Source organism: Salmo trutta, chromosome 4 (genome assembly GCF_901001165.1).
Source record: "Salmo trutta chromosome 4, fSalTru1.1, whole genome shotgun sequence".
Lineage (NCBI taxonomy): Eukaryota > Metazoa > Chordata > Actinopteri > Salmoniformes > Salmonidae > Salmo > Salmo trutta.
In genome coordinates this window covers 25,268,832-25,296,602 of record NC_042960.1, presented here as the reverse complement: position 1 = coordinate 25,296,602, position 27,771 = coordinate 25,268,832, and the positions used below count along the sequence as shown (strand labels likewise).

The following is a 27,771-nucleotide window of genomic DNA, read 5'->3' as shown; positions in this document are numbered from 1 at the left end:
CTCTTTCTCCTTTTCCTCCTTGGCATGTCTCTGCATGGGTCAGGTATTCTCCCATGGGGCTCAACCTCTGTTTACTTCATCAAGGTTTGGGAATACGTAAAGCACGACTTTAGTTTAATAGCTAATGCAGGATTGAGTGACACTGCATTTGATATACTGGTTGGTTACAGAAGGCAAAGGGCACTAGAACATCTTACAATACCTGCTTGAACTGGACCTTGGATTGTGTTTGTGGCCTTGTCAGTTGAGGAAGGAATGCTATACTGGGGAGTGAACAATTTTTTTTTTTTCTCTGGCATACATTCTATGCTTTTGCTTCTCTCCGATGTATCTAGTCTAGTCTCTCGTTTGCTAGCTTTCAGCATTTGTATTGATGTAAACAATGCTGTGCTATACAGAATTCTGCTGAAGTTGCATGCCTGCTTGTGAAAGTGCATTTACATAGTGTACTTAACAAAGAATAGGTGTCAAAAGCTATGTCTGTGTTTGCGCCCGTGTGTGATTAAAAATTTGAGTAAGTTTACATACCCATCCTTTGTTAAAAGGTGCCTGACGGCGTCAAAACCTGCCATGTATCAACGCTTGCTCACACGCCCTTTACCAGCCTATACTGTTAGCTCTCTCTCATATCTGTTGCTAGAGGTAGCACCCATAATGTTATCATTACATTCATATTACCACCCATAAATGCATGTTATTTGAGGTTTGCTTTTAATGTATATTATAGCCGCACTTCGTGTAGGATAGTTCCATTTACATGATTACTTTATCACACACAGTGAAAGAGAGCGTGAGTTTCTGTGTCACAAAAGGCAGTAAAGCCTGAGAGAAGAACAATATATGCCACAGGGAAGGGAAAAAGAGGTGTGGGAGACCAGCTCCTACTGACGGACTAGTATTTAATTAACTGTTATTTTACGACTTTGTGTGGGTACCAGTTACACAGTGAGAGGGAGAAAGAGAGAACGGTAAAAAGGGAGAGTGCGAAGGAGAGGGTTGACTACAAACAGAGCCCATGGAGGGAAGGAGAGTAGCGTTAGGTGAGGTTATGAGTAAGAGTTTTGCTAAGCATTCGAGTGCAAGTTATGGGAGTAGGACCTTGTGGCACTTCCTTCGGATACCTCCTTTGGTTGTACCAGTTTTTCAAGTCCTGTTTTTTTATAACTGTATGAAAGTTGTTACAACATTGTTCTAGGCTGACAGGTGACCAATGGACTGACGGAGAGAGAAACCGAGTGATCAGAATAAGAGAAGGAGTAGTAAAGTGGAGGATAGAAAGACAGAAGATAATTGTGTGAAAAAGAGTCAAGTGAAGTTTATTATATGAGCAGGTCAATTGAGTGTCTTTAGATGCACTTGAAGAGCATTTGGAGTGGTTTCTACATTGGCTGTTAGTTACCTGTGTTATGAAGCAGCTCGGTGGGGGATAGCTGAAAATATTCAAAGTATTTTATTACAACTTGCAGAACAAGCGACTCATATCTGGCAGGTTCTTTTCCATCAGTACACAGCCTGACATTTGTAGGTGTTCTATTCATTTATTGTTAGAGTATCTAGGAGGATCCAAGGACCTCTGCCTTTTGATACTGCGCCTAATTGCCTTCGGACACTTTTGAGGACCGTTTGTTGAGGAGAATTGATTATGGCCAGTTCCCTGTACTTTATCCTTCCGGCCCTAGGGGGCTACACCCTGACGTCACTCTACCTGTTGAAGAACCCTCAGATCCTCCACAAGAAGAAACGGGCTGCCTTCCACTGCACCCACATCTCACACAGAGGAGGTAAGGAAGTAACGGTGGAGGGATGTAGTAGTTAACCTTGCTGTTTCACTTTTCATCTGTAATCATTGATGTCAATGGACTGGACTAGTGAAAGTGGAATGTTTGGAGCCTGTGGTGTAGCTGCAAGCAGGAATGCTGAGTGACTATTGATTTGACCCAGAGTCACACTATATTTGGGTAAATATTTGGCTCTGATTTGAACTATTCTGTTATTTCAAGTCAGTGGGGATCAAGGAAAAGCAGGCTATAGAGCGAGAGTCTTGGAGCTGGATATGACACTGATATTCTCTGCTTTTCTTCTACTCTGTGTTGGCAGGAAGCGGCGAGAGGATAGAGAGCACCATGGAGGCCTTCACACAGTAAGTGACCAACCCTAACCAAACCTGACTTCATATCAGTTACAGTGCTTATCATAAGTATTCACCCCCATGAGATTCCTTCACATTTTATTGTGTTACAAAGTGGTATTAAAATGGATTTAATTGTATTTTTCTTCAACGGTCTAACCAAAATACATTTATTTTATTTTTTATAAACGAGTCAATACATGTTAGAAACACCTTTGGCAGAAATTACAGATGGGATTCTTTTTGGGTAAGTCTCTAAGAGCTTTGCACACCTGGATTGTGAAATATTTGCCCATTATTCTTTAAAAAATAGTTAATGCTCTGTCAACTTGGTTGTTGATCATTGCTAGGCACAGACAGCGAATTTCAAGTCTTGCCATAGATTTTTAAGCAGATTTAAGTCAAAACTGTAAGTAGGCCACTCAAGAACATTCACTCATTGGAGGCTGCTGAGGGGAGGACGGCTCATAATAATGGCTGGAATGGAGTCAATGGAGTGGCAACCACATCTTTAATGTGTTTGATTCCATTTACTCCATTCCAGACATTATGAGCCGTCCTCCCATCAAATCAAAGTTTGTTTGTCATGTGAAATGCTTACTTACAAGCCCTAACCAATGGTGCAATTTTTAAGTAAAAAATAGGTATTAGGTAAACAGTAAAGAAATAAAAAAGCAGTAAAATGACAGTGAAACTAACAGTAGCGAGGCTATATACAGGTGGTACCGGTACAGAGTCAATGTGCGGGGGAACCGGTGAGTCGGGCTAATTGAGGTAATATCTACATGTAGGTATTGTTAAAGTGACTATACTTAGATGATAAACAGAGTAGCAGCAGAGTATAAGATGGGTTGGGGGGGCGTCTTGAATGGCAGGATACAATGCAAATAGTCTGGGTAGCCATTTGATTACCTTTTCAGGAGTCTTATGGCTTGGGTGTAAAAGCTGTTGAGAAGCCTTTTGGTCGTAGACTTTGCACTCCGGTACCGCTTGCCATGCGGTAGCAGAGAGAACAGTCTGACTGTGGTGGCTGGGGTCTTTGACCATTTTTAGGGCCTTCCTCTGACACCGCCTGGTGTAGAGGTCCTGGATGGCAGGCAGCTTAACCCCAGTGATGTACTGGGCTGTGCGCACTACCGTCTGTGGTACCTTGAGGCCGAGCAGTTGCCGTACCAGGCAGTGATGCAACCAGTCAGGATGCTCTCGATGTTGCAGCTGTAGAAACTTTTGAGGATCTGAGGACCCAAGCCAAATCTTTTTTTCTCTCTCTCTTCACGACTGTCTTGGTGTGTTTGGACCATTTTAGTTTGTTGGTGATGTGGATACCAAAGAAGCTCTCATCAATGACAATGGGGTGTGCTCGGTCCTCTTTTTCCTGTAGTCTACATTCATCTCCTTTGTCTTGATTACGTTGAGGGATAGGTTGTTATTCTGGCACCACCCCGCCAGGTCTCTGACCTCCTCCCTAAAGGCTGTCTCGTCGTTGATCAGGCCTACCACCTGTGTCGTCTGCAAACGTAATGATGGTGTTGGAGTCGTGCCTGGCCATGCAGTTGTGGGTGAACAGGGAGTACAGGATGGGACTGAGTACGCACCCCTGAGGGGCTCCAGTGTTGAGGATCAATGTGGCAGATGTTGCTACCTACCCTCACCACCCGGGGACGGCCCGTCAGGAAGTCCAGGATCCAGTTGCAGAGGGAGGTGTTTAGTCCCAGGATCTTTAGCTTAGTGATGAGCTTTGTGGGCACTATGGTGTTGAACGCTGAGCTGTAGTTAATGAACAGCATTCTCACATAGGTGTTCCTTTTGTCTTGGTGGGAAAGGGCAGTGTGGAGTGCAATAGAGATTTCATCATCTGTAGATCTGTTTGAGCGGTATGCAAATTGGAGTGGGTCTAGAGTTTCTAGATTGATAGTGTTAATGTGAGCCATTACCAGCCTTTCAAAGCACTTCATGGCTACGGACGTGAGTGCTACGGGTCTGTAGTCATTTAGGCAGGTTACCTTAGTGCTCTTTGGCACAGGGACTATGGTGGTCTGCTTGAAGCATGTTGGTATTACAGACTCAATCAGGGACATTTTGAAAATGTCAGTGAAGACACCTGCCAGTTTGTCAGCACATGCCTGGAGCACACGTCCTGTTAATCCGTCTGGCCCAGCGGCCTTGTGAATGTTGACCTTTTTAAAGGTCTTACATCGGCAACGGAGAGCGTGATCACACAGTCGTCCAGAACAGCTGGTGCTCTCATGCATGCCTCAGTGTTGCTTGCCTCGAAGCAAGCATAAAGGGATTTAGCTTGTCTGGTAGACTCGTGTCACTGGGCAGCTCGTGGCTGTGCTTTCCTTTGTAGTCTGTAATAGTTCGCAGGCCCTGCAACATCCGACAAGTGTCGGAGCCGATGTAGTATGATTCAATCTTAGTCCTGTATTGGCGCTTTGCCTGTTTGATGGTTCGTCGGAGGGCATAGCAGGATTTCTTAAAAGCTTCTGGGTTAGAGTACCGTACCTTGAAAGAGCCAGCTCTACCCTTTAGCTCAGTGTGAATGTTGCCTGTAATCCATGGCTTCTGGTTGGGGTATGTACGTACAGTCACTGTGGGGACGACGTCCTCGATTCACTTATTGATAAAGCCAGTGACCGATGTGATGTGCTCCTCAATGCCATCGTAAGAATCCCGGAACATATTCCAGTCTGTGATAGCAAAACAGTCCTGTAGATTAGCATCTGCTTCATCTGACCACTTTTTTATTGACCTAGTCACTGGTGCTTCCAGGTTTAATTTTTGCTTGTAAGCAGGAATCAGAAGGATAGAATTATGGTCAGATTTGCCAAATGGAGGGCGAGGGAGAACTTTCTATGCGTCTGTGTGTGTGGAGTAAAGGTGATCTAGAGTTTTCTCCCTCTGGTTGCGCATTTAACACGCTGATAGAAATTAGGTAAAACTGATTTAAGTTTCCCTGCATTAAAGTCCCTGGCCACTAGGAGCGCCACCTAAGGGTGAGCGGTTTCCTGTTTGCTTATTTCCTTATACAGCTGACTCAGTGCGGTTGTGGTGCCAGCGTCCGTCAATTAACAGCCACGAAAAAAATTGATAACTCTCTTGGCAAATAGTGTGGTCTACAGCTTATCATGAGATACTCTACTTCAGGCGAGCAAAATCTAGAGACTTCCTTAGATTTTATGCACCAGCTGTTGTTTACAAATATACACAGACCGCCCCCCCTCGTCTTACTGGAGCGTGCTGTTCTATCTGGCCGGTGCAGCGTATATCCCGCTAGCTGAATATTTTCTATGTCGTCATTCAGCCACAATTTGGTGAAACAACATAAGATATTACAGTTTTTGATGTCCCCGTTGGTAGGATATTCGTGATCGTACCTTGTCTAATTTATTGTCCAATGATTGTACGTTGGCAAGTAATATTGATGGTCAGGGCAGATTTCCCACTCGCTGTCGGCGGATTCTTACGAGGCACCCCGCCCTGTGTCCTCTATACCTGTGTCTCTTTCTCTTGCCAATGAAGTGGATTTCGGCCTTGTCGGGTGTCTGAAGTATATCCTATGCGTCCTGCTTGTTGAAGAAAAAATCTTAGTCTAATCCGAGTTGAGTGATCGCTGTCCTTATATCCAGGAGCTCTTTTTTGCCGTAAGATACGGTGGCAGAAACATTATGTACAAAATAAGTTACAAATAATGTGAAAAAAAACACATAATAGCACAATTGGTTAGGTGCCCATAAAATGGCTGCCATTTCTTCCGGTGCCATCATCATCATCAGCAGCCTTCACTGCGATTCACTGTCTTCTAGGTTATTGTCCTGCTGAAAGGTGAACTTGTGTTTGGTGAAAAGCAGACTGAATCAGGTTTCCATTCAGTCAACACTCTCGGTACAACACAACTGTATGTGAGTTACACTCTCACGACTTCAATTGAAGAACAAAAATCACGCCTGACAAGGCCAATGAAATCAATGCCTTTCTGAAACCCTTAAATTATTCCGCTCTTCACCTCGATTTCAGCAGGAACGATTCATGCCAAAAACAAACATCTTTGGAACATGAGACTGACTTTTCGCCAACCAAACTGTCCCTTTGTGGTAGCGTGTGCAAACCAATTAGTTATTCTATGGATTGCTTGACATGGCTGTAGCAATGAGTAAGATGGCTAACACAACCGAAACGATGAAGGCTAACAAGCTGGGTCGGGACCATGCCCAAATTAATAAAAAGATATTCACGTTTGTTGTCTTGTATGTCTCAGCCAGCTCGGTGCATTCTCTGGCTGCCCTCGCTCGAATCAGTTTGTGTGTGGGCCTAGGGGACGGTTTTACTAACCGTGGCTTGCCCACAGCTGGCAATGTACTGCTAGTCTAAGGCGCAGGTTCTCTTGACAATCGTGTCTCATTCTTGAGGGGCCTTGGTGTTTCCGATAGTGACTTCCTCTCCCGGTTGCCTGTACCTCGGCTGAGTCTGAGTTGCGGGACGCGGATTTGTTTTTTGGTTGGAGCAAATTTATTTTCTTCCTGGGCGTGGTGTATGCAGTAACTGCCTGCATCCAACCCGACTCCTGATGCTGGTTACTGGAGGCTACTTGAAGGGAGAGGGCGGCCAGGTTTGATGGGTACCAACCACCGCCTGTGTCTGCCTTGGTCATGCACCGCTTGCCTCTTTTCCCAGAATCTTTTTTGATGAAGGGTTCGGTCCCACCCCGGTGATCCGTTCCTACGTAGACTTTCGAGCCCGGGCTAGCTAAACAAACGCTGCATAGCGTGCTAGACACGTTGGCCAACACACCTAGGCGAGCTAGCTTTTACTAGTTATTCCTACCTTTCCATGGTGGAGTTGCTTGGGTAGCTCGCTTGTTTACAATATGTAGAGTTAAGTCACTTGGCTATTCTAAACAGACCATGCTCTGGTCAAAGAGGCTAGCTTAGACTAAAAAGCTTCCTGCCTAATGTCGGCTAGGATGCATAACTTCTGCCAAGTGAAACTTAGTAGCTTTCCCCAAGCACCTCCGATGAGAAAGCAGCCCCTGAGCACTTGGCTCGGGTAAACCCCAGAACGAGGGTCCTTGGCACGGGTGTGAGCGACCAGTGCACCACTCCACAAAAACATTACTTTGACAACAGTGCCCCCACGTTTGGTTACTGTAAATGAGGTACTACGTCAGCCCTTGCCGGAGCCACCATGCCCCTTAAGTGGTTTTTGGTAGCAGAGTCGAGGGAATTAGCAGGGTTGGACACGACCATGCTATTATCCCACACAAAGTCTCTTTGGTTGTCAAAAGTGGTGGAAAAATAAGTAATCTCTCCCAGTCCCCATGGTGATGTCATGACGTTGCCCTCTTTGGGTTTTCTATGTACCCTCCCCCTACCCAGGCCCTGTTTGAGCGGTCGTAAATTCCTAAGAAAATGTCCCGCCTCATGGCCACAGTATAAAGACAGGGTGTTTTCATAGAGAGACAAAGGAATTCTTCCACCTCACAGGACTGGAGAACCGAATGACATTCATGTTCTGGAGAAGGTATAAAAGATCGGTGAAGAATCAAGCTACGAACTGGTCCGTTTGGTACAATTTTGTGAAACTCACGAGACAATACAGCCACATTGCCATGGCTCTGTTTATATAATAGCCTCAGTTGTGAGACTTATATCTAATGGTTGTATAAAATGAAAGAATAAGGATGGAACTGTTTGTGAAATTGTGTAAATATGATTTTGGACTGTTGAAGGAAACTCAAATGAAGGAAACTCAAATTCCCTTTGGAGTCTTAACTAAGTCCTTGGCACGCCCCCAGGGACACAGACAGGACCTGGCGACATGAGACAGCCTTTTTCTGTATTCCGAATATAACCCCCACCCAGGGTTTCTATCATCAGACCAGCTTACCTCAAGAACGAGAGGGCCAAGGTTTGACCATGCCTTCCTCGTTCTGAACTTTGACCATACCACGTGGTTAAACTCTTAGACTATTGATACCGACAGAATAATAACAAGTCTTTGATATTAATTACTAGTCTGCAGCTAGGAATTCGGTATCATTGAATGCGAAGACCGACGAAACACCCATCCTATAACGACATTAATGAATGTCACTTTGAAATATCCCTTCTAATCGAGAGGGGGAGAGAGCGCGGAAAACTCTCCAACAGAAACTTTTCAACAAAGATTTCGACGACACACTGAGCGTAAATAAGTATATTGATTGCAATTATTCCCAAATGAGTGAGCGTTCATGTGCAAAGGATTAGCATTTCAATTGTTAATATTTATCAACTCTGTAGTGTCTTCTCCGCTGACCCCACCCCCCTTTTTGTCTAACAAGCCGCCATGCCGGTTTAGCCCACTAGGGCACATTCCTTTATCATTTCTTTGTAACGATACCGACTGTTTGTTATGCATTTCTGTGAATTATTTAGTTAGTAAATAAACGATTTTAAGACAATTGATGTATGGATGACTCATAGTGAAGACTGGGTTCGTGGTTCGTGTAGATAACCAACAATTTACGATGTTTAGAATGAGACTGGCGTGAGGTAAACTAATACGTCATTAATCAGGAGACTCAGAGATCAGATATTATGATATCTGAAAGTTATATTAGGAAAATTATAACTTTGTAATCTGAATATTTTCCTTGGTGCCCCAACCTCCTAGTTAATTACAGTTACACGATCAATCAGTTTAATCGCGTAATAATAATTACAGAGTTATTTGATAAACATGTCTTCAGTTTAATGATGCCAAAGACACGACAGTGGTGTCCCGGCCCTTCAGATGGCATTTCACGGGAGGCTCACTGTCTGCACCGATCAATGGCGCGCAAACGCATACCAACAGGAATGTCGGGGTACAGGCTACAATTTGTTGTGCGTTCCTCAAGCTTCTGCAGCGTCATCACTTCGACTGTTCCCGAGTCCTCAGCGCCCGTTTTGAGGGAGGAAATATCCTCCTGTCTCCAGAAGCAGGTAATCTGAGTGGTTCCAATGTTGAAGATCCAGGACGGCTGGTACGGACGGTATTTCCTAGTTCCGAAAAGGGACGGGATTGTTTGTCCCATTCAAGACTTACGTGCCCTCAGCAAGCACCTCAGTCTACATATTCTGAATGTTCACGAGCCGATTGGTATTACACACATCTATGCTACTGTCCCATATTCAGTCTCTAGGCTTCATAAGAAACCAGAAAAGAGCCGTCTGACTCCATCTCAGCGCATTCTGTTTCTGGGTCTCGAGCAAGACTCACTAGTATCACACTTTTCTATCCCCACGGTGGGTGTCTGGATTCCGTCTCTACTTAGACAAATTTTGGCTTCTGTAATGGAAGTCGTTCCCCTTGGGCTATTGTTGCGCGGCCCTTCCGGTGCTGAGTGTTAGCCACTCACCTCGATGCATCTCGCAGCCTAAGCCGGTTGCTTCAGGTGTCCCTGTCAGGCAAATGGGTCCTGGCCCTGTGGTGTGACCCTCTGCTATTGTCAGGGGGCTCCCATGGGCTGAGTTGTATCCCGCTAAGTGATCACAACAGATGCATCCCCCCAAGGGTGGGGTGTGCTATTCGAAGGCAACTCAATTCCAGGGGTATGGACAGTTGGTCGGAGCGCACTGCATATCAATTACCTGGAGCTCCCACTGGAGCTGGGGGAAATCGTGGAGATCATTCGCCTGTTGGGCGGGGTCCTGTGGCAACTTCCGCTGCGCAGGGATCTGTTGTCCCAGGCGCCCGGTCGGGTTTGGCCCACCCCGGCCAGAGATTTGGGATCGGTGGGCTTGGCCCCTGAGAGGTCCAATCTGACTGTTAGAGGTTTACCTCCAAACTTGATTGCTACTAATCAGTCCGCAAAGGCGCCCTCCCAAGAGTGTGGCAGGCATTTGTGAGCTTGGGTGCCTTAATAAAGGAATTGTTCCTTTTCAGAGTTCTCTAAGGGACATTTTAATGTTCCCACAGGAGCTTTTCGAGCAGGGTCGTCCATTCACCACTTTGAAAGTGTACATGGCAGCTATTTCAGGAACTGGCGATGTGGTTCCTAAAAGGTGTGCACCACCTGAGACCGGTTTCTAAACCTATTGCATCCAGTTGGGATTTAGCTTTGGTTTTGGATGCTCAGTGCAAGGCCCCCTTTAAAACCACTGGAGTCTTTGGATCTGACGATCCTCTCCTACAAGACCTCCTTGCTCGTGGCTTTGGCCTCGGCAAAATGCGTTGGGGATCTCCATGCGTTATCCATACACTCTTCCTGTACACAGTTTGCCCCTGGAGACTCTAAGGTAACGTTGTGTCCAAATGCGTCCTTCGCCCCGAAAGTCATGAATATGTCCTACAGGTCATTAGCTTTTGATCAATTTTTTCTTCTGATGAGCAATAGAGGTTACATGCCCTGCGTCCAGTACAAGCTTTACGCACATACATTGAGCGGACCTGGGATATCCAGTTATGTGACCAGCTTTTTGTCTGCTTTGCTAATCCAGCTGCCTTTAGGGCGCTCTCTAAGCAGCGTCTTTTCCACAGGATTGTGGAGGCTATCTCCCTGGCATATGGCGGCAAAGGTTACCGAATGGTGTACACATCCACTCCACCAGGGGCATTATTTAAAGGGTTGACCGTTGGGGATATTTGTTGCAGCGAATTAGGCATCACCACACACTTTTATGAGGTTTTATCGCTTGGATGCCACTGCTCCCAGTTTAGCCCACAGCGTGCTTACAGCTGGGAGAGGAGAGGGTCATTAGGCAGCACGCAGTGTACGCAATACCCAGACTACTGGGTAGTCTGCCATGGGTCATTTCATTTGGTATCCGTTGGGCCCGGCTTGGAGCGGGATTCTAGTTTCCCATACTTGTGTTGTACGGAGAGTACTGACTGAAAGGGAACTTAACCTTAGGACTATAACTACTGTTCTCTGAAGGAGGGAAACAAGGTACAACACCTGTTTGGCCCTGTTTGGCCCTTCCCCTAATTTGTTTTGATGTGACATCATGAAAGACAGTAGAACCACATAACTGTACCTCTGTTTGTCTACACTTCTTAATTATGAGGTTTGCATTTGAATGTTGTATAAAATTAATGATTAAATATCCGAATAATTTTGAAAAGATAGAAATGTGATTTTAGTCTTCTACATGAGAATCTTTTTTTTTTTATATAAAGTTTACCAAGTCAGTAACCACGCCCACGTGAGCACAGTAATTATGCGAAACGTAATGGAACGCCCTTTTTCCCCAATTGTTTAAAAGGACGCACTGAAGAATTAACATATTAGACCAGTTATGTTCAGCGCCAGCTGAAAAGGTTACAAATGGTTCAGATATCTACCACTCTATAGACCAAGCGTGAGCCGAATGTTGCAAAATGGTTATAAACTCTGAAATTATCGATCAATACAGAAGAAGCAAATCCTAGACGTCGCCTTATCAGTCTGCAGGTGGAAGCGTACGTAGCCTAGGACGAGAACACCGACAACCTCTGAAGCATTCTAACGAGATCAACTCTGAGAACTACTGTACAAGGTACGGTGAAGTATACATTCTTACCACCACCACGACCAGGAGTTCTACCTAAGGACATGGTGATCTCTGGTGGCTGAACCAGAGTCGTACACCCAACATCTCCGTGACCAAGGATTTGGACGATCAAGGACAGCTCAGTCATGCATTCTCTTTTCCCGACTGAGCGATTATTAGAGTGCTTAAGATTTTGTATTTTCGTGAGCGTAGCTTCCCAATGTCCGATAGAGTAACTCCTTTGCCTCATCCTCTCTCTGAATTTGCCACCGTGTTATACCCAAACTGTCCTGTTTTGCTACTCTTCTGGAGACAATTTACTGTATAATATTTGTGTATTCTGTAATTGTTTAATTAGTTAGTAAATTAATAAATAATTGAGCTTATTCATCAATAAAGTAGGGTTAGTGCAGACTACAATAAATGACGACGTTCAGAATGACTGAGGTAATAATACATTAATAAGTGACTGTAATCGATAAGACATGAAAATATCTGAAGTGTTCAATTCGGGAAATAGTGACTCTTTAAACATTTCCCCATGGTGCCTTGACTATTTAGTTCATTAATGTTACACGATTAGTTTAATCCCATAATAATAATTACACAGAGAATTGATTTGATATAACAGTCTTCACATTAATGAGAAGTCACGTCACGACAGTATGCTTGTCATCGTTAAGGACTGGGGAGAATTTCAGGATAAAAAAGATAAAGAATTGATCTAAGCACAGGCAAAACCTGGTTCAGTCTGCTTTCCACCAGACACTAGGAGATTAATTTACCTTTCAGCAGGACAATAACCTAAAACACAAGGCCAAATCTACACTGGAGTTGCTTACCAAGAAGACAGTGAATGTTCCTGAGTGGCCAAGAAGACAGTTTTGACTTAAATCTACTTGAAAATCTATGGCAAAACCTGAAAATGGTTGTCCAACAATGATAAACAACAAATTTGACAGTTTGTAGAATTTTGAAAAGAATAATGGGCAAATGTTGCACAATCCAGGTGGGGAAAGCTCTAAGAGACTTACCCAGAAAGACTCACAGCTGTAATCAATGCCAAAGGTTCTTCTACAAAGTATTATACAACGGGTGGGTCTAATATCTTGTGTTTCACTGAGTCATGGCTGAACGATGACACGGATAATATTGAGCTGGCTGGGTTTTCCGTGCATCGGTAGGACATAACAGCTACGTCTGGTAAGACAAGGGGTGGGGGTGTGTGTCTATTTGTCAATAACAGCTGGTGTGTGATGTCTAATATTAAAGAAGTCTTGAGGTATTGCTTGCCTGAGGTAGAGTACCTCATGATAAGCTGTAGACCACACTATCTACCAAGAGAGTTTATCTATATTATTCGTAGCTGTCTATTTAACCACTACAAACCGATGCTGGCACTAAGACCTTACTCAACGAGCTGTATAAGGCCATCAACAAACAAGAAAATGCTCATCCAGAAACTGCGCTCCTTGTGGCGGGGGACTTTAATGCAGGCAAACTTAAATCCTTTTTACCTAATTTCTACCAGCATGTCACATGTGCAACCAGAGGGAAAACAACTCTAGACCACCTTTACTCCACACACAGAGATGCATACAAAGCTCTTCCTCGCCCTCCATTTGGAAAATCTTACCATAATTCTATCCTCCTGATTCCTGCTTACAAGCAAAAACGAAAGGAGGAAGTACTAGTGACTCACTCAATACGGAAGTGGTCAAATGAGAAGAATGATTCGCTACAGGACTGTTTTGCTAGTACAGACTGGAATATGTTCCGGGATTCATCCAATGGCATTGAGGAGCATACCACCTCAGTCACCAGCTTCATCAATAAGTGCATCGATGACGTCGTCCCCACAGTGACTGTAGGTACACATCCCAACCAGAAGCCATGGATTACAGGCAACATCCACACCGAGCTAAAGGCTAGAGCTGCCACTTTCAAGGAGCAGGACTCTAATCCGGATGCTTATAAGAAATCCCGCTATGCCCTCAGACAAACCATCAAACAGGCAAAGTGTCAATACAGGACTAAGACTGAATCCTACTACACCGTCTCTGACGCTTGTTGGATGTGGCAGGGCTTGCAAACTATTACAGACTACAAAGGGCTACCCAACCGCAAGCTGCCCAGTGAGGCGAGCCTACCAGATGAGCTAAATGCCTTCTATGCTCGCGTCGAGGCAAGCAACCCTGAAGCATGCATGAGAACACCAGATTTTCCGGACGACTGTGTGATCACACTCGCCGTAGCCGATGTAAGCGAGACCTTTTAAACAGGTCCACATTCACAAGGCCACGGGGCCAGACGGATTACCTGGATGTGTACTCAGAGCATGTGCGGAACAACTGGCAAGTGTCTTCACTGACATTTTCAACATCTCCCTGACCGGGTCTGTAATACCTACGTGTTTCAAGCAGACCACCATAGCCCCTGTGCCCAAGAAAGCGAAGGTAACCTGCCTAAATTACTACCGCACCGCACCATAGCACTCATGTTGGTAGCCATTAAGTGCTTTGAAAGGCTGATAATGGCTCACATCAACACTATCATCCCGGAAACCCTAGACCCACTGCAATTCACATACCGCCTCAACAGATCCACAAATGACGCAATCGCACTCCACACTGCCCTTTCCCACCTGGACAAAAGGAACACCTATGTGAGAATGCTGTTCATTAACTACAGCTCAGCGTTCAACACCATAGTGCCCACAAAGCTCATCACTAAGCTAAGGATCCTAGGACTAAACACCTCCCTCTGCAACTGGATCCTGGACTTCCTGACGGGTCGCCCCCAGGTGGTAAGGGTAGGCAACAACACGTCTGCCACACTGATCCTCAACACTGGGGCCCCTCAGGGGTGTGTACTTAGTCCCCTCCTGTACTCCCTGTTCATCCACGACTGTGTGGCCAAGCACGACTCCAACACCATCATTAAGTTTGCTGATGACTCAATGGTGGTAGGCCTGATCCCCGACAATGATGAGACAGCCTATAGGGAGGAGGTCAGAGACCAGGACAACAACCTCTCCCTCAATGTGAGCAAGATAAAGGAGCTGATCGTGGACTTACATGAAAAGGAGGGCCGAACAGGCCCCCATTAACATTGATGGGGCTGTATTGGAGAGGGTCGAGAGTTTCAAGTTCCTTGGTGTCCACGTCACCAGAAACTTTCATGGTCCAAACACACCAAGACAGTCATGAAGAGGGCACGACACCTTTTCCTCCTCAGCAAACTGAAAAGACTTGGCATGGGTCCCCAGATCCTCAAAAAGTAATACAGCTGCACCATCGAGAGCATCCTGACCGGTAGCATCACACCTGGTATCGTCATCTGACCGTAAGGCGCCACAGAGGGTAGTGCCCCAGATGTACTGGGGCCAAACTTCCTGCCATTCAGGACCTATATACTAGGTAGTGTCAGAGGAAGGCCCAAAAAATTATTATTTACATTGAACCCCCCCCCCCCCCTTTGCTTTTACACTGATGCTACTCGCTGTTTATTATGATGCTGTTTATTATTATGCATAGTCACTTTACCCCTACCTACATGCACAAATTACCTTGACTAACCTGTACCCTCTCACATTGACTCGGTACCGGTACTCATAAACCTTGCTGTCTGTCTCTTCGACATTTCAACATTGTTTTAATATTCAAACTCAATCTCAAGCTGTCCCATAGTTATGAAAGTGTCGGGAGTCAGGATGAGACCGACAAGCAGGCAGCATTTCTCAGCCAGTCGAAATCATGAATCAGCTGGCATCATTTTCATGGATATCTACAAAGAAATAACAATTGAAAAAATATCAAATTAAATGAAGTACGGCTAGTTTAAAGTTTATCCAGCTTCAGTTTGAAGTGTTTGTGTTAGCTGTGTTATTGGCTAGCTCCTCTGAACAACAGTGTCCTGATGAGAGAGCACATTTTCTATTCCAGGCGAAATCGTGCCTCATTAACTCATTGTTTTGGTTGTATCCAAATAGATTACACTAGAAAACAACTTAAACAAATGCAAATGAAGCTACTTTGCTGTTATTTTGCACTGTTTGACATGACTGTAAGTTAGCCGTAGTTGGCTAGCTAGAATTCAAGGGATAAAAACGTTGCCAGCCAGTATGGGTATGAAACATTTAGAACGAATGACTAGAACAAAAAGACTGAGCAACTGGGTCGAGTCTCTGGCAAACTAACCGGCTTGGGGTGCAACCTTAGATTTGTGTTGGGACTATATCTTGTGGAAGGATGAAATAGTTTTAATAAAGTTGAATGAAAATATGTCAATCATTATTTGAATATGTAGGTAACCCGTTGTTCAAAAGAGATAATGCCCTCGAAGCCGGTGTTTGGAGGGTATTGGCAGTTTGCCGGCCCAAGACGAACACCCGTGCCAATATATCCTCCAAACACAGGCTTCTCGGGCATTATCACTTAATTGAATCAGGGGTGTGAATACAGTACTTATGTAAATTCGATATTTGAAAAAAATATATGAAAACATCTTAACTTTGTTATTACAAAAAAATATATTTAATCCACTTTGAATTCAGGCTGTAACACAACGAAATGTGGAATAAGTGAAGGGGTATGAATACTTTCTTTAGGCACTGTAGGTCCATTATAATTTTGACATACTTTCGCTTTGGTTTTAGTCATTTTAAAGTATGTTTATTTGATTTTTTTGTATTTTTTCTCAAACCACCTTTAAGCTGGTTTGGACCCCCTCACGGGCCAGATCCGGGCCGTATGTTTGACACCTCTGAGCTAGATTCAATCTGATCAAGCATTAACATGCGCTAACCGACACCTGCATAGTTGGTGTTTCAAATCGGTGAGCAGCTGCTCGTGTGGTCATTGTCACAAAGCCACACCCGTCCCACTCACATTAGAAGTTCAGAACTAGAAAATGTAGTCTATATAGAAATAATGAAACTCAAATTCAAAATCATTAAACTAAATATTTCAGCCTAATCGATGTGTAGATTGTATCACACATTCCAGTGTTGGAACTTGTAAACATGGCTACATGGGATTTCTACTAATGTGCCAATGTCTGCAATAAGTATGATGCCGGGAGCCACTTGTGGATTGACAGCTCTAATGCAGTTCCACCTACGACACCTTCAAAACAACAGTTATGCGGGTGTCGGTATTTAATCCCCCCCCCCCCCCCCCCCCCCCTCAGTGCGGTGGAGCAGGGTACAGGAATGCTGGAGCTGGACTGTCACCTGACCCGGGATGGTCATGTGGTCGTGTCACATGACGAAAACCTCCTGAGGCAGACTGGCCATGATGTCACCATCTCCTCCCTAAACCTAGAGGTCAGAGGTCAAATGTATATTAAAACCATAGAAATAGACTGTAAAATTCCCCTTGGTTGTTGCTTGAACTCTGTTACCATAGCTATTCTGACCTTAATGTGTATGTATTATAATGTGTATACATGTAGTCCCCTTTTATAATCTGTTCCATAAACTGTTTGAGCTTTTATAAACTGTTCCATACAGTAATGAGACAATTCATTCATTTTGTAGTATAAAATACGATTTGTGTTTTCTTTTCAGGACTTACCCTTGTATAAGGACAGACTGGAGGTCACGTTTAATGCAGGTATCCACTGTAACACATACACTACATGGCCAAAATTATGTGGACACCTGGTCGTCAAACATTTAATTCCAAAATCATAGGCATTAATATGGATTTGATCCCCCTTTGCTGCTATAACAGTCTCCACTCTTCTGGGAAGGCTTTCCACTAGATGTTGGAACATTGCTGCGGTGACTTGCTTCCAATCAGCCACGAGCATTCGTGAGGTTGGGCCTCGCTTTGTGCACGGGGGCATTGTTTTTAATTTGAAGCTTTTTTTCATTTTTATTATTAGTTGTGAAAAATATATCATTATATATATTTTTAACCCCCTTTTCTCCCCAATTTCGTAGTTAGTCTTGTCTCATCGCTGCAACTCCCGTACGGACTCGGGAGAGGTGAAGGTCGAGAGCCGTGCGTCCTCCGAAACACAACCCAACCAAGCTTCTTGACACAATGCCCACATAACCCGGAAGCCAGCCGCACCAATGTGTCGGAGGAAACACCCTACACCTGGCGACTGTCAGCGTGCACTGTGCCCGGCCTGCCACAGGAGTCGCTAGTGCACGATGGGACAAGGATATCCCTGCAGGGCAAACCCTGCCCTAACCCGGACGACACTGGACCAATTGTGCGCCACGCCATGGGTCTCTCAGTCGCCGCCGGCTGCGACAGAGCCTGGACTCGAACCCAGAATCTCTAGTGGCACAGCTAGCACTGCGATGCAGTGCCCTAGACCCCTGTGCCAATCGGGAGGTCCGCACGGGGGCATTGTTATGCTGAAACATGAAAGGGCCTTCCCCAAACTATTGGCACAAAGTTGGAAAGGGGGAAGCACAGAATCGCCTAGAGAATGTCATTGTATGCGGAAATATTAAGATTTCCCTTCACTGGAACTAAGTGGCCTAGCACGAACCATGAAAAACAGCCCCAGGGCATTATTCTTCCTCCACCAAACTTTACAGTTGGCACTATGCATTCGGGCAGGTAGCGTTCTCCTGGCATCTGCCAAACCCAGATGTGTCCGTCGGACTGCCAGATGGTGAATTGTGATTCATCACTCCAGAGAACGCGTTTCCACTGCTCCAGAGTCCAATGACGGCGAGCTTTCACCACTCCAGCCAACGCTTGGCATTGCACATGGTGATCTTAGGCTTGTGTGTGTCTGCTCGGCCATGGAAACCCATTTCCAGACGAACAGTTCTTGTACTGATGTTGCTTCCAGAGGCAGTTTGAAACTTGGTAGTGAGTGTTGCAACCAAAGACAGACGATTTTTACAGGCTACGCGCTTCAGCACTCTGTGGTTCTGTGAGCTTGTGTGGCCTACCACTTGGTGGCTGTGCCATTGTTGCTCCTAGATGTTTCCACTTCACAATAACAGCACTTATAGTTGACCGGGGCAGCTCTAACAGGGCAGAAATTTGACGAACTGACTTGTTGGAAAGGTGGCATCCTATGGCGGTGCCACATTGAAAGTCACTGAGCTCTTCAGTACGGGCCATTTTACTGCCAATGTTTGTCAATGGAGATTGCATGGCTGTGTGCTTGATTTTATACACCTGTCAGAACGGGTGTGGCAGAAATAGCCAAATCCACTAATTTGAAGGGTGTCCACATACACTACATCACCAAAAGTATGTCTCGATCAGACAGACAGCGTCAATGCTGCGTAATAAATTCAATTTCTTCATTATGTAATCCGAAGTTTTTTGTGGCTGTATGTGCAACAAAAGTTCCACATTCACCTTTTGCTACTATTTCTGTCAAGTCTATGCATACGTTGCACCACACAACACACTGCAACTCAATGCTGCAAGGCAAACGCAGCTTTCTATTGGAAATTCATGTACTTCTGGTGTACCAAAATACATCGACGCTGTCAGCCTAATCAAGGCAATACACACACAGAGACACATACACTCATCCACCATACTTCTCTGACAGAAGTGGGTCAATGGCATAGACAAATGCTCCTTGTGAGGTTTCGCACCAATGTGTGTGTGCGTATATGCGTGCATGCGTGTGTGGGTATTATCATGACATTCACCACCTCACCCTTCTCCCTCCCATCCCCTCCCTTTCTTCCTTCCTTTCCCACACCAGGCCGCTACAGCACCGGTACAGACAGGAAGTTCACCCTGTTGGAGGAAGTGTTCAGGAAGTTCCCTAAGATGCCAGTCAACATCGAAATCAAAGAAGACAACAGCTTGCTGATGGAGAAAGTACAGGACTAAGCTGAATTTAATCAAATCCAACTTTAATTAAATTTTACACTGTTTTAAAGGGACCCCATTGAGCTAAATCCAATCAAATTCAACTTTATTTACAGAATATACTTTATAAATATAGCAGTGAGCAGCAATGAACGGGTTTCACAGGAGGACAGAAAGGACACAAGATAGTTGGATAACAAAGCAAGCACTATATCATGTTGGAACTATCTTCCTTTATGTGCAATCAGTGAAAGCATTACCATGGTTATCTCTCAATACCACAAGGATGACGACATCTATAGTGCCACCAACTGGTCCAGTGCAGCAATCTAAGGTTGCAGTGACGTTATAGTCACACAGCTTCTAAGGACATATACATTGGTTTACAAACCAAATTTCATGGTCCCATGTCTATCGGTTAAGTTCTTATAGCCCTGGTGTTATATGGCGCCATCTAGTTGTGTAACGTGGCCGACTTTGAATGCAGCAACTAATCATTCTCCAATTCATTAGAGGCTAATTCATTGAGTCTATACCAAATCCGGAGTCAATATGATTTATGGTTCGTGAGAAGATTTAAGTATTTTTATCATTAGCATATGTGCTAACGTGTATTTATAGGTACAATGCAGCCATATTTGAATGTAACAACTAAAACCATTAAAGACTGATGTCATGAGTCGAAATATAAAATCTGGACATAATCTGACATTTGGTTCACAAGGAGAAGATGATTGCAGATGTTTTTGAGCATAAGCGTTCCATATGCAAAGAATTAGTTGTTAAGTTCCCGTCTTTTTTGAGTAATCAATACCAATTTCAGTGTGGTTCATCTTAGAGACGTCCATGATAGCAGTTTCAAGTTGATAGGCCATTGTGAAGTGGATTTAAATGGACACGTAAAATCTGCTTTTTGATTTGTCATTAACCAATCCCCTAGCTTGGTGTTATTTGGACTTGTTTTTCAAAGGTTTTCCAAAATTCTCAAGATGGATGAAAAAATATATCCTGACAGGCCTTATGGGTCCTTGAGGCAAATTTGTTCAGCATGACGAAAGACACCTACCTCAAACGGAGCGGTGGATATGAGGGTTTAAGTGAGACCGCTTATAACATTACAACCTATAGGTCAATCGGTACCATTCTTTTTGACACATATTTTACTCATGGTCTTTGTGTGCCAAATTTGGTAACTTTTTTCCTATCTAGGCTTGAGTTATTTGACCATGTCAGGGGAAAAAAAGAATCTAACGATAATAGGTTTCACAGCTTCACTGAATGTCTAAGTCACAGACCACGAATAACTCCCCTCTCCCTTTCTGCCCCGGTCTCTCTTCCATCGCTCTCTCTCTCTCCATACCTTCTCTCTCTCAGGCGTCCAACATGGTGAAACAGTATGATAGAGAGGACCTCACAGTGTGGGCGACTGTAGACTCTACCATTATGGAAAAGTGCCGCAGAACTGTAAGTGTCAACTAGGGGAAGATACAGTAAACTAAACCAGGGGTCTAACTCCAACTCCTGTCCTAGGGAGAGATGTTTTCTTACACTCTCAACCCACCCTCTCTCTTCCCTGTCCCTCCTGCTCTCCCTCTCTCTTCCCTGTCCTTCCTGCTCTCCCTCTCTCCTCTCCCTCTCTCTCAACCCACCCTCTCGCTTCCCTGTCTCTCTCTGCTCTCCCTCTCTCTCTCAACCCACCCTCTCTTCCGTCTCTCTCTGCTCTCCCACCCTCTCGCTTCCCTGTCTCTCTCTGCTCTCCCTCTCATCCCTGTCCCTCCTGCTCTCCCTCTCTCAACCCACCCACCCTCTCTCTCTCTCTCTGCTCTCCCTCTCTCTCTCAACCCACCCTCTCTCTCTCTGCTCTCCCTCTCTCTCTGCTCTCCCTCTCTCTCTCAACCCACCCGCTCTCTTCCCTGTCCCTCCTGCTCTCTTCTATCCCATTCCTCCATCTCTCCCTCTCCTCCCCTCTTTCTCTGCTCTCCCTCTCTCTGCTCTCCCTCTCTCTCTCTCTGCTCTCCCTCTCACCTCCCCTCTCTCCCTCTCTCCTTGTAGAACTCCACCATGCCCTATAGCTTCAGTATGAGACGAGGGCTGCAGCTGCTCCTCCTTTACTACAGTGGCCTGCTGCCCTTTGTACCGCTGGGAGAGAGCTTCCTGCAGTTCTACCTGCCCCGCATTATTAACAGGTGTGTGTATGTGTCATGTATGTTTTTTTGCGTATGGGTTCCAAAGTTCATGTGCTGATACAGAACCCATCTGACTTCACCATCATCTGTTATGGATGTGTGTGGTCACATGTTTATCTTTGAGTATAGGTGCAGACGGATGTGTGGTGACAGAGAGCTTTCTATTGTTCTTTCTCTGGCAACCCTGTGTGTGTGTGTCGTAAATTGTAACTGTATCATATAATCTCATTCTATTTGGTGCAGGACATATATTCCTGAGGAGCGTCTTCTGAAGAACAGAATGGTCATCTATCTGATAGAAAAGTGGGTACATTTACTACAGTTACAAAGCAGTTCCCTTTCCCTACTAAAACCAACAGACCATATACCTTGTATATGTATAAACACTTTGATAAAAGATTAAAGCACCTGCAAAACGTTCATGTTGTTCCAGATTAACGATGAGGAAGAGTCTATTCAAACATCTGGCCAACAGAGGAATTCAGGTACAGAGCAACCATCATCATTACTATTATCATCATAATTGTTACTGCCATCACTTCCTAGACCCTTCTGCTAACTTCTACCGCTTCAGTATGTCATGGCCCGTCAGTAGGCTCAGCAGAGCTCCTGTTACATCCCTCTTTCCCTTATCCAGCCCTTTAAGAACTATAGACACTCTGAGTGTGTAGGGCAAGGAGCAAACATAGGAGGAGTTCCAATCCAGCCCAATTTTAGTGGAATTTCTCTGTTATACTGATCTATAATGGGCTTTTGGATGATCAGGGGCAATGGCCAGTTTTCTGATAGACTGAGGTCATGCAAACTCACATTCAAAGTCAAACGCGGCATCAGCAAATAGACCTGCTCCAACTCTGTCATCAGTTAGACAGCCAAGATCATGGGTCGTAAAAAACGGAAAGGGTGCCTATAAACTTAGAACACATTCTACTTTTGGGGCGGCTAAAACTATGATTTGGTCAAACAGTAAAGTGCATTATCCTAATGATTCCTGTAATGAAAGTGTCTGCCCTCCCAATGTGCCTGTGCCCTTGCTGGGGCCTGCTGCTGCAATGAGCAAGCCACTCTCCTCTCCCCCCATGCACTCGAGAGAAAAATGCTTTCTAAACGTACAACAAGCTTCATCCCCTTGTCCCTGTCGAAGAGAGGAGGGTGTCAGCTTTCTGTAGGTATAATTATTTATTTCCCAACTCTCAATATTCAGCTCAATCACAACTATTTTACAACCAAGATATTTTTATATGGGTTTGAGATATGGAGCTCATGGGTAGTAGCCTACAAATGTGTTTTTTAGCACATAACATTTACTGTTGGATTAATACATGGCTACTAGCAGTGGATATTCTATTTAGAGTTAGAAATGTAATGTGCTTTTTTTAGTAGTTTCCACTTCTACAGGTGTTAAACCCCACATTAATTAGCCTAAGATATTAGTTACTGCACATTAAGATGTATGTAATTCATCTCTATCGAACACAAATAAATCAGTAAATCTTGGAGTCCTATTTGGACAGTAAAATATAGCAACTATAGTTTAATTTTGAACCCCAAAATTCATGACAATCACTGGATTAGCACATAAAAATATATTGAAACATGCATTCCTGCTTGGACGTGAATAACTCAGTAGTCTATTTATTATACTTCTTAATAAAGTACTACTAATGACTTTATAAGATGATTACTGACCAAATCATGGGCTGGTGCCACCAACTGTAAAAGTGAGTGGCACCAGTAGAAAATGATAGTCTGGAGGCCTGTAATAGAAATGAATAGGGTAGTTGTTGATTCAGTGGAACACATATGATAGGCACTCATTTGAAATATAGCTTAAGGTCTGGATTCAATCAGATCAAGAGTTAACCAGCGATAGCTGCATTGCTGATGCTTTGGCGGTGTTGGAGCTGTCAAATCGGTGAGCAGCTGCTCTTGATTATTGTCACAAAGCCACACCCCTCCCACCCGCGTTAGAAGTTCAGAACAAGAAAGTGTAGTCTATATAGAAATAACGACGCTCATATTGTAAATCAAACAAAATAATGAGGATTTCTATCAGCCTAATCGATGTGTAGATTAATATCTCAAATTCCAGTGTTCGAAATGATAAACAAGGCTGCATGGGATTTCTCTTAATGCAACTTCGTGCAGCCAATGGCAATGTCCGCTTTAGGTATAATACCAGGAGCTACTTGTGGATTTGACATTTCTAACACAGTTCCACCTCCAAAACAACTGCTTTGTGGGTGTTGGCTAAAGCAGAAGAAGCACAGAGTGACAGCAGAGAAGATGCTGAGACAGATCGACAGCACAACAGGGAGGCAAACAAAATTGCTAGAGCAGATGCACAGTTAAAGTGTTAAGTTGTATCTCCAGTGGTGCTTTTACATATTGTATTTGTTTTAAACATGAGCTGGTTAAAAAAGATGAGGACCATATCTCGTCAGCCACTGGTACAGAAATTGTTGAGAAACGCTGTACTTAACTGACAATGTTATGTGTCAGCACTACTGCTTGTGTCTAAGTTTAACTTAGTGGATGCGAATGTCAGACAGAAGACTCAAGCCTGGTGTAGATGTAGGTCTGTGATAAGGTCTGGGCAGTGGCTGATAGGGTCTGGGGACCACTCCCCCTGTGTTGGGGGGGGGGGTGAGTTCGCGGCACGAGTAGTGGTGTGGGCTGGTATAGATAAAATGCCAGGGCTGAATTCTTGTCCCAGTCCACCCCTGCGGCCCAGCTCACTAATAATCACCTATATTTTCCAAATGTTTACAATTTTTAGTGCAGCGCTCTTGACCTTCTTGAAGACCGAATGCGCACCTGGGTCAAAATGAGTTTGACACTCCTGGTGAAGGGACAGGTGACTGAAATGGAACCAGAGTCATGTTCATTCAAGAACACCGTAGCAAAATGTTGCGCAACAAAAAATGTAAATCGGCATTTCACATTCAATGTTCAGATATTTCAAGTTCAGATAGTAACTCCCTGTTTCACTTTGTTTTGGACCATTTTCTTCTGTTTTGTACCTAATAAACACAACCCAGTCCTCTCATTCATATCCACCAACATGGAAAATACTGTAGTATTCACCGTAGAGGTTTTGCATAATGTACTAGACTGTAGCGCTTTTGCAGGCATTACTGTAGTATTTACTATAGTGTTTTTGTTTTATTAGCCTCCACTTCTATGTCAAAGATTTCTCCTTCAGGAAACCTACTGGAGAAATACTAAAAGAGCAAATTTTACATAACCTGTAGGTAGGTAGGACTGGAGTCTGAACGAATAGTTCAGAGCTTCTGCTCTTTTCAATAACCTGTAGGGATCACAATATATGGTCTATACTTAGCCTGTAGGTTTCTCACTTACAGTGCATTCAGAAATTATTCAGACCCCTTCACTTTTTCCACATTCTGTTATGTTACAGCCTTATTCTAAAATGTATAAAAAATAGTTTTTTTCCCCTCATCAATTTACACATAATACGCCATGACGACAAAGCAAAAACACGTTTTTAGAAACTGAACTATCACATTTACAAAAGTATTCAGACCCTTTGCTATGAGACTCGACATTGAGCTCAGGTGTATCCTGTTTCCATTGATAATCCTTGAGATGTTTCTACAACTTGATTGGAGTCCACCTGTGGTAAATTCAATTGATTGGACATAATCTGGAAAGGCACACACCTGTCTATATAAGGTCCCACAGTTGATAGTGCATGTCAGAGCAAAAAAACAAAACGTGAATGGAATACTTTCTGAATGCACTGTATGGGTGGCACAAAATGGGGTGAGGGGAATGGGCAGGGTATATGCAAATTGAATACTATAGTTCCTCATCACCTCTTTGAAGTCACGTAGATGGTATCCAGAGAGTTAGGTAAATCAGCCTTTAATTTCCTTGCACCTTACTTGTGGAATGATCTACAATACACTTTATAATTGGTTGAATTTGTGCCTCTATGGCATTTCAGACGGTTGTTAGGGGCCCTTTTTACTGAAGAATGTGTCTTTTTTCTGTTTTTCTTTTTGTGTATTCTGTATAATAACCTGTATTTTATTGTGTATATGAATGTGTATTTTGGTGCTTAATACGGGGCTCATCTGGAAAAGTGACCTTGGTCTCAGCATTGACTCCTTGTCAAAATAAAAAAAAATGGTATTTACTATTGTTAAAAAAGTGTATATTTACTACACTGCTTATTTTTGCAGATAATACTGTAGTATTCACTATAGTATTCTACAACATTCTAAAATACTAGTACTACACATGATCAAGGAATACTACAGTGTGTAGTACAGTATACAAAGGTTTACTATAGAATTATTTAGTACGTATTGTAGTATTTTATAGTAATCTGTAGTATTTTTTTCATGTGGGATAACTGACGTCTGGCCCTCTCTGTCCTCAGGTGCACCTGTTCGTCTGCAACGAGGATCCTGACATCGAGGCGGCGTTCGAAGCAGGAGCCACAGGCGTCATGACAGACTACCCCACCCTCCTGACTGACTACCTACACAGACACAGGAGTCAAGACTGACAGCCCAAACTTCCAATCAAACTACTAATTCACAAACAGGGTTCTTAACTGACAGCTCGAGCTACCTGTCAAGAGACCTCCAATCGTACATTGTGTATCACTGAAAGAACCACACTGAAATCGCAATTTTCCTTCACAACTCCGGTCTCCACCAATGAGCAAAAGGACAGCTCTGTGAAGAAGTTGCCCAAAAAGCACAGATCCAAGACCCGTGTAACTTTCCCAAATCCCAACCTTAACCAATAGAGGGAAAAACACATAACCAATCTCTGATCAATGTCTTTAGGCAACTTCATTCCATCTACACAAAGGATGTCACTTACACTTACTGTCTTTTGGTTAATGGATTGTGGCCATATATTGAGGCACTGTTCACCTCTCTCTGCAACCTTCCCAAACCCTAATGGATCTATCAGTGACTGTCTGGATGTTGTTGGGAGGAGAAGTAATTACTTGTCTATATCCTTGATAATTACTTGTCTATAATTAAGTCTATATCCTTGATGTTCTCTCATGGTATTATGACATTTACATAATGGAACTGACTTTTGGGGTATTTATGACATGCTATACAAATTGTATGTTTATCAAAGCAAAGATGATTTAAATAAATACTTGTATAGTTTTAAGCATTCAAGACCAACTTCCATTTGTTTATACCACTGGAAAATAACAGCTTCCAACACACAGTATTTATGTATTTACTTGCTTCACTTCCTCATTCTCTCGGCCCATGCCATGGTCAAAGTCCGCTCACAGTTTAACAATAATCTACCAGCCAGTCAGGTCCCAGTGGGAAACAAAGGCTGCACTTTCCTGACCTGGTTCCCTGTGCGTTGGATGCAGTATAACAAATAGGTTAAAATAATAAGTAGATAAATTCAAACAACTCTTTAGAGACGTGGTAAGAGATTAAGACCTTGTCCTTTTAGAATTTGTCGAAATAAGCCTTCTGTGACGCACACAGCAGCCACAATGAATAAGAGCTGGAAACACAGGGCACTGGACTGGTTCATCTAAATCTAGATAAGAATTTCAGACTTGAGAGCTGAGTACAAGTCAAACTTTAGCTAATGTAATTTTCTAATCATGTTGTTCATGTATAATGACTGTTTTTAGAACAATAATTTCCCCCAGAGTTGCATTTACTCCATTGTTTTCATTTTTGTTTGTGGCTCTATGATGGTGTGGCTATATTAGTAAGCCAACTGCCAATGTTATGTGTCAGCACTACTGCCTGTGTCTAAGTTTAACTTCGAGTGGATGTGAATGTCAGAAGAGTCAAGCCTGGTGTGGATGTAGGTCTGGGCACCACTCCCCCATGGTGGGGGTGAGTTGGCGGCACGAGCAGTGGTGTGGGCTGGTATGGATAAAATGCCAGGGTCAAATTCTTGTCCCAGTCCACCCCTGCGGCCGAGCTCACTAATAATCACCAATTTTTTGACATTTTGACAGCAAAGACATATAACCAATTTTCAGTGCAGCGCTCTTGACCTTGTTTATCCAGTGGCTTTATTATTGGGCCTACAGTTATTGTGTTATGTAGCTAGTATACTGTCTTGAGCTACAGTATCATATCCATGGAATTTTATAGGATCTCTATGATCTTTCTCATGCG

General features: G+C 43.8%; 1 protein-coding gene across 1 annotated transcript; it reads left to right on the top strand.

The window, feature by feature from the left end:
* The first annotated feature begins 1 nt into the window (after window position 1).
* Window positions 2–26,785, top strand: LOC115192139 (lysophospholipase D GDPD3-like). Its single transcript, XM_029750310.1, has 10 exons — window positions 2–1,781; window positions 2,098–2,140; window positions 16,813–16,948; window positions 17,192–17,237; window positions 19,321–19,439; window positions 20,805–20,894; window positions 21,483–21,616; window positions 21,860–21,919; window positions 22,050–22,101; window positions 26,025–26,785. Exons 1-10 carry the CDS (start codon window positions 1,643–1,645, stop codon window positions 26,151–26,153), a joined length of 948 nt encoding a protein of 315 aa, XP_029606170.1. The 5' UTR covers window positions 2–1,642; the 3' UTR covers window positions 26,154–26,785.
* The last annotated feature ends 986 nt before the right edge of the window (window positions 26,786–27,771 follow it).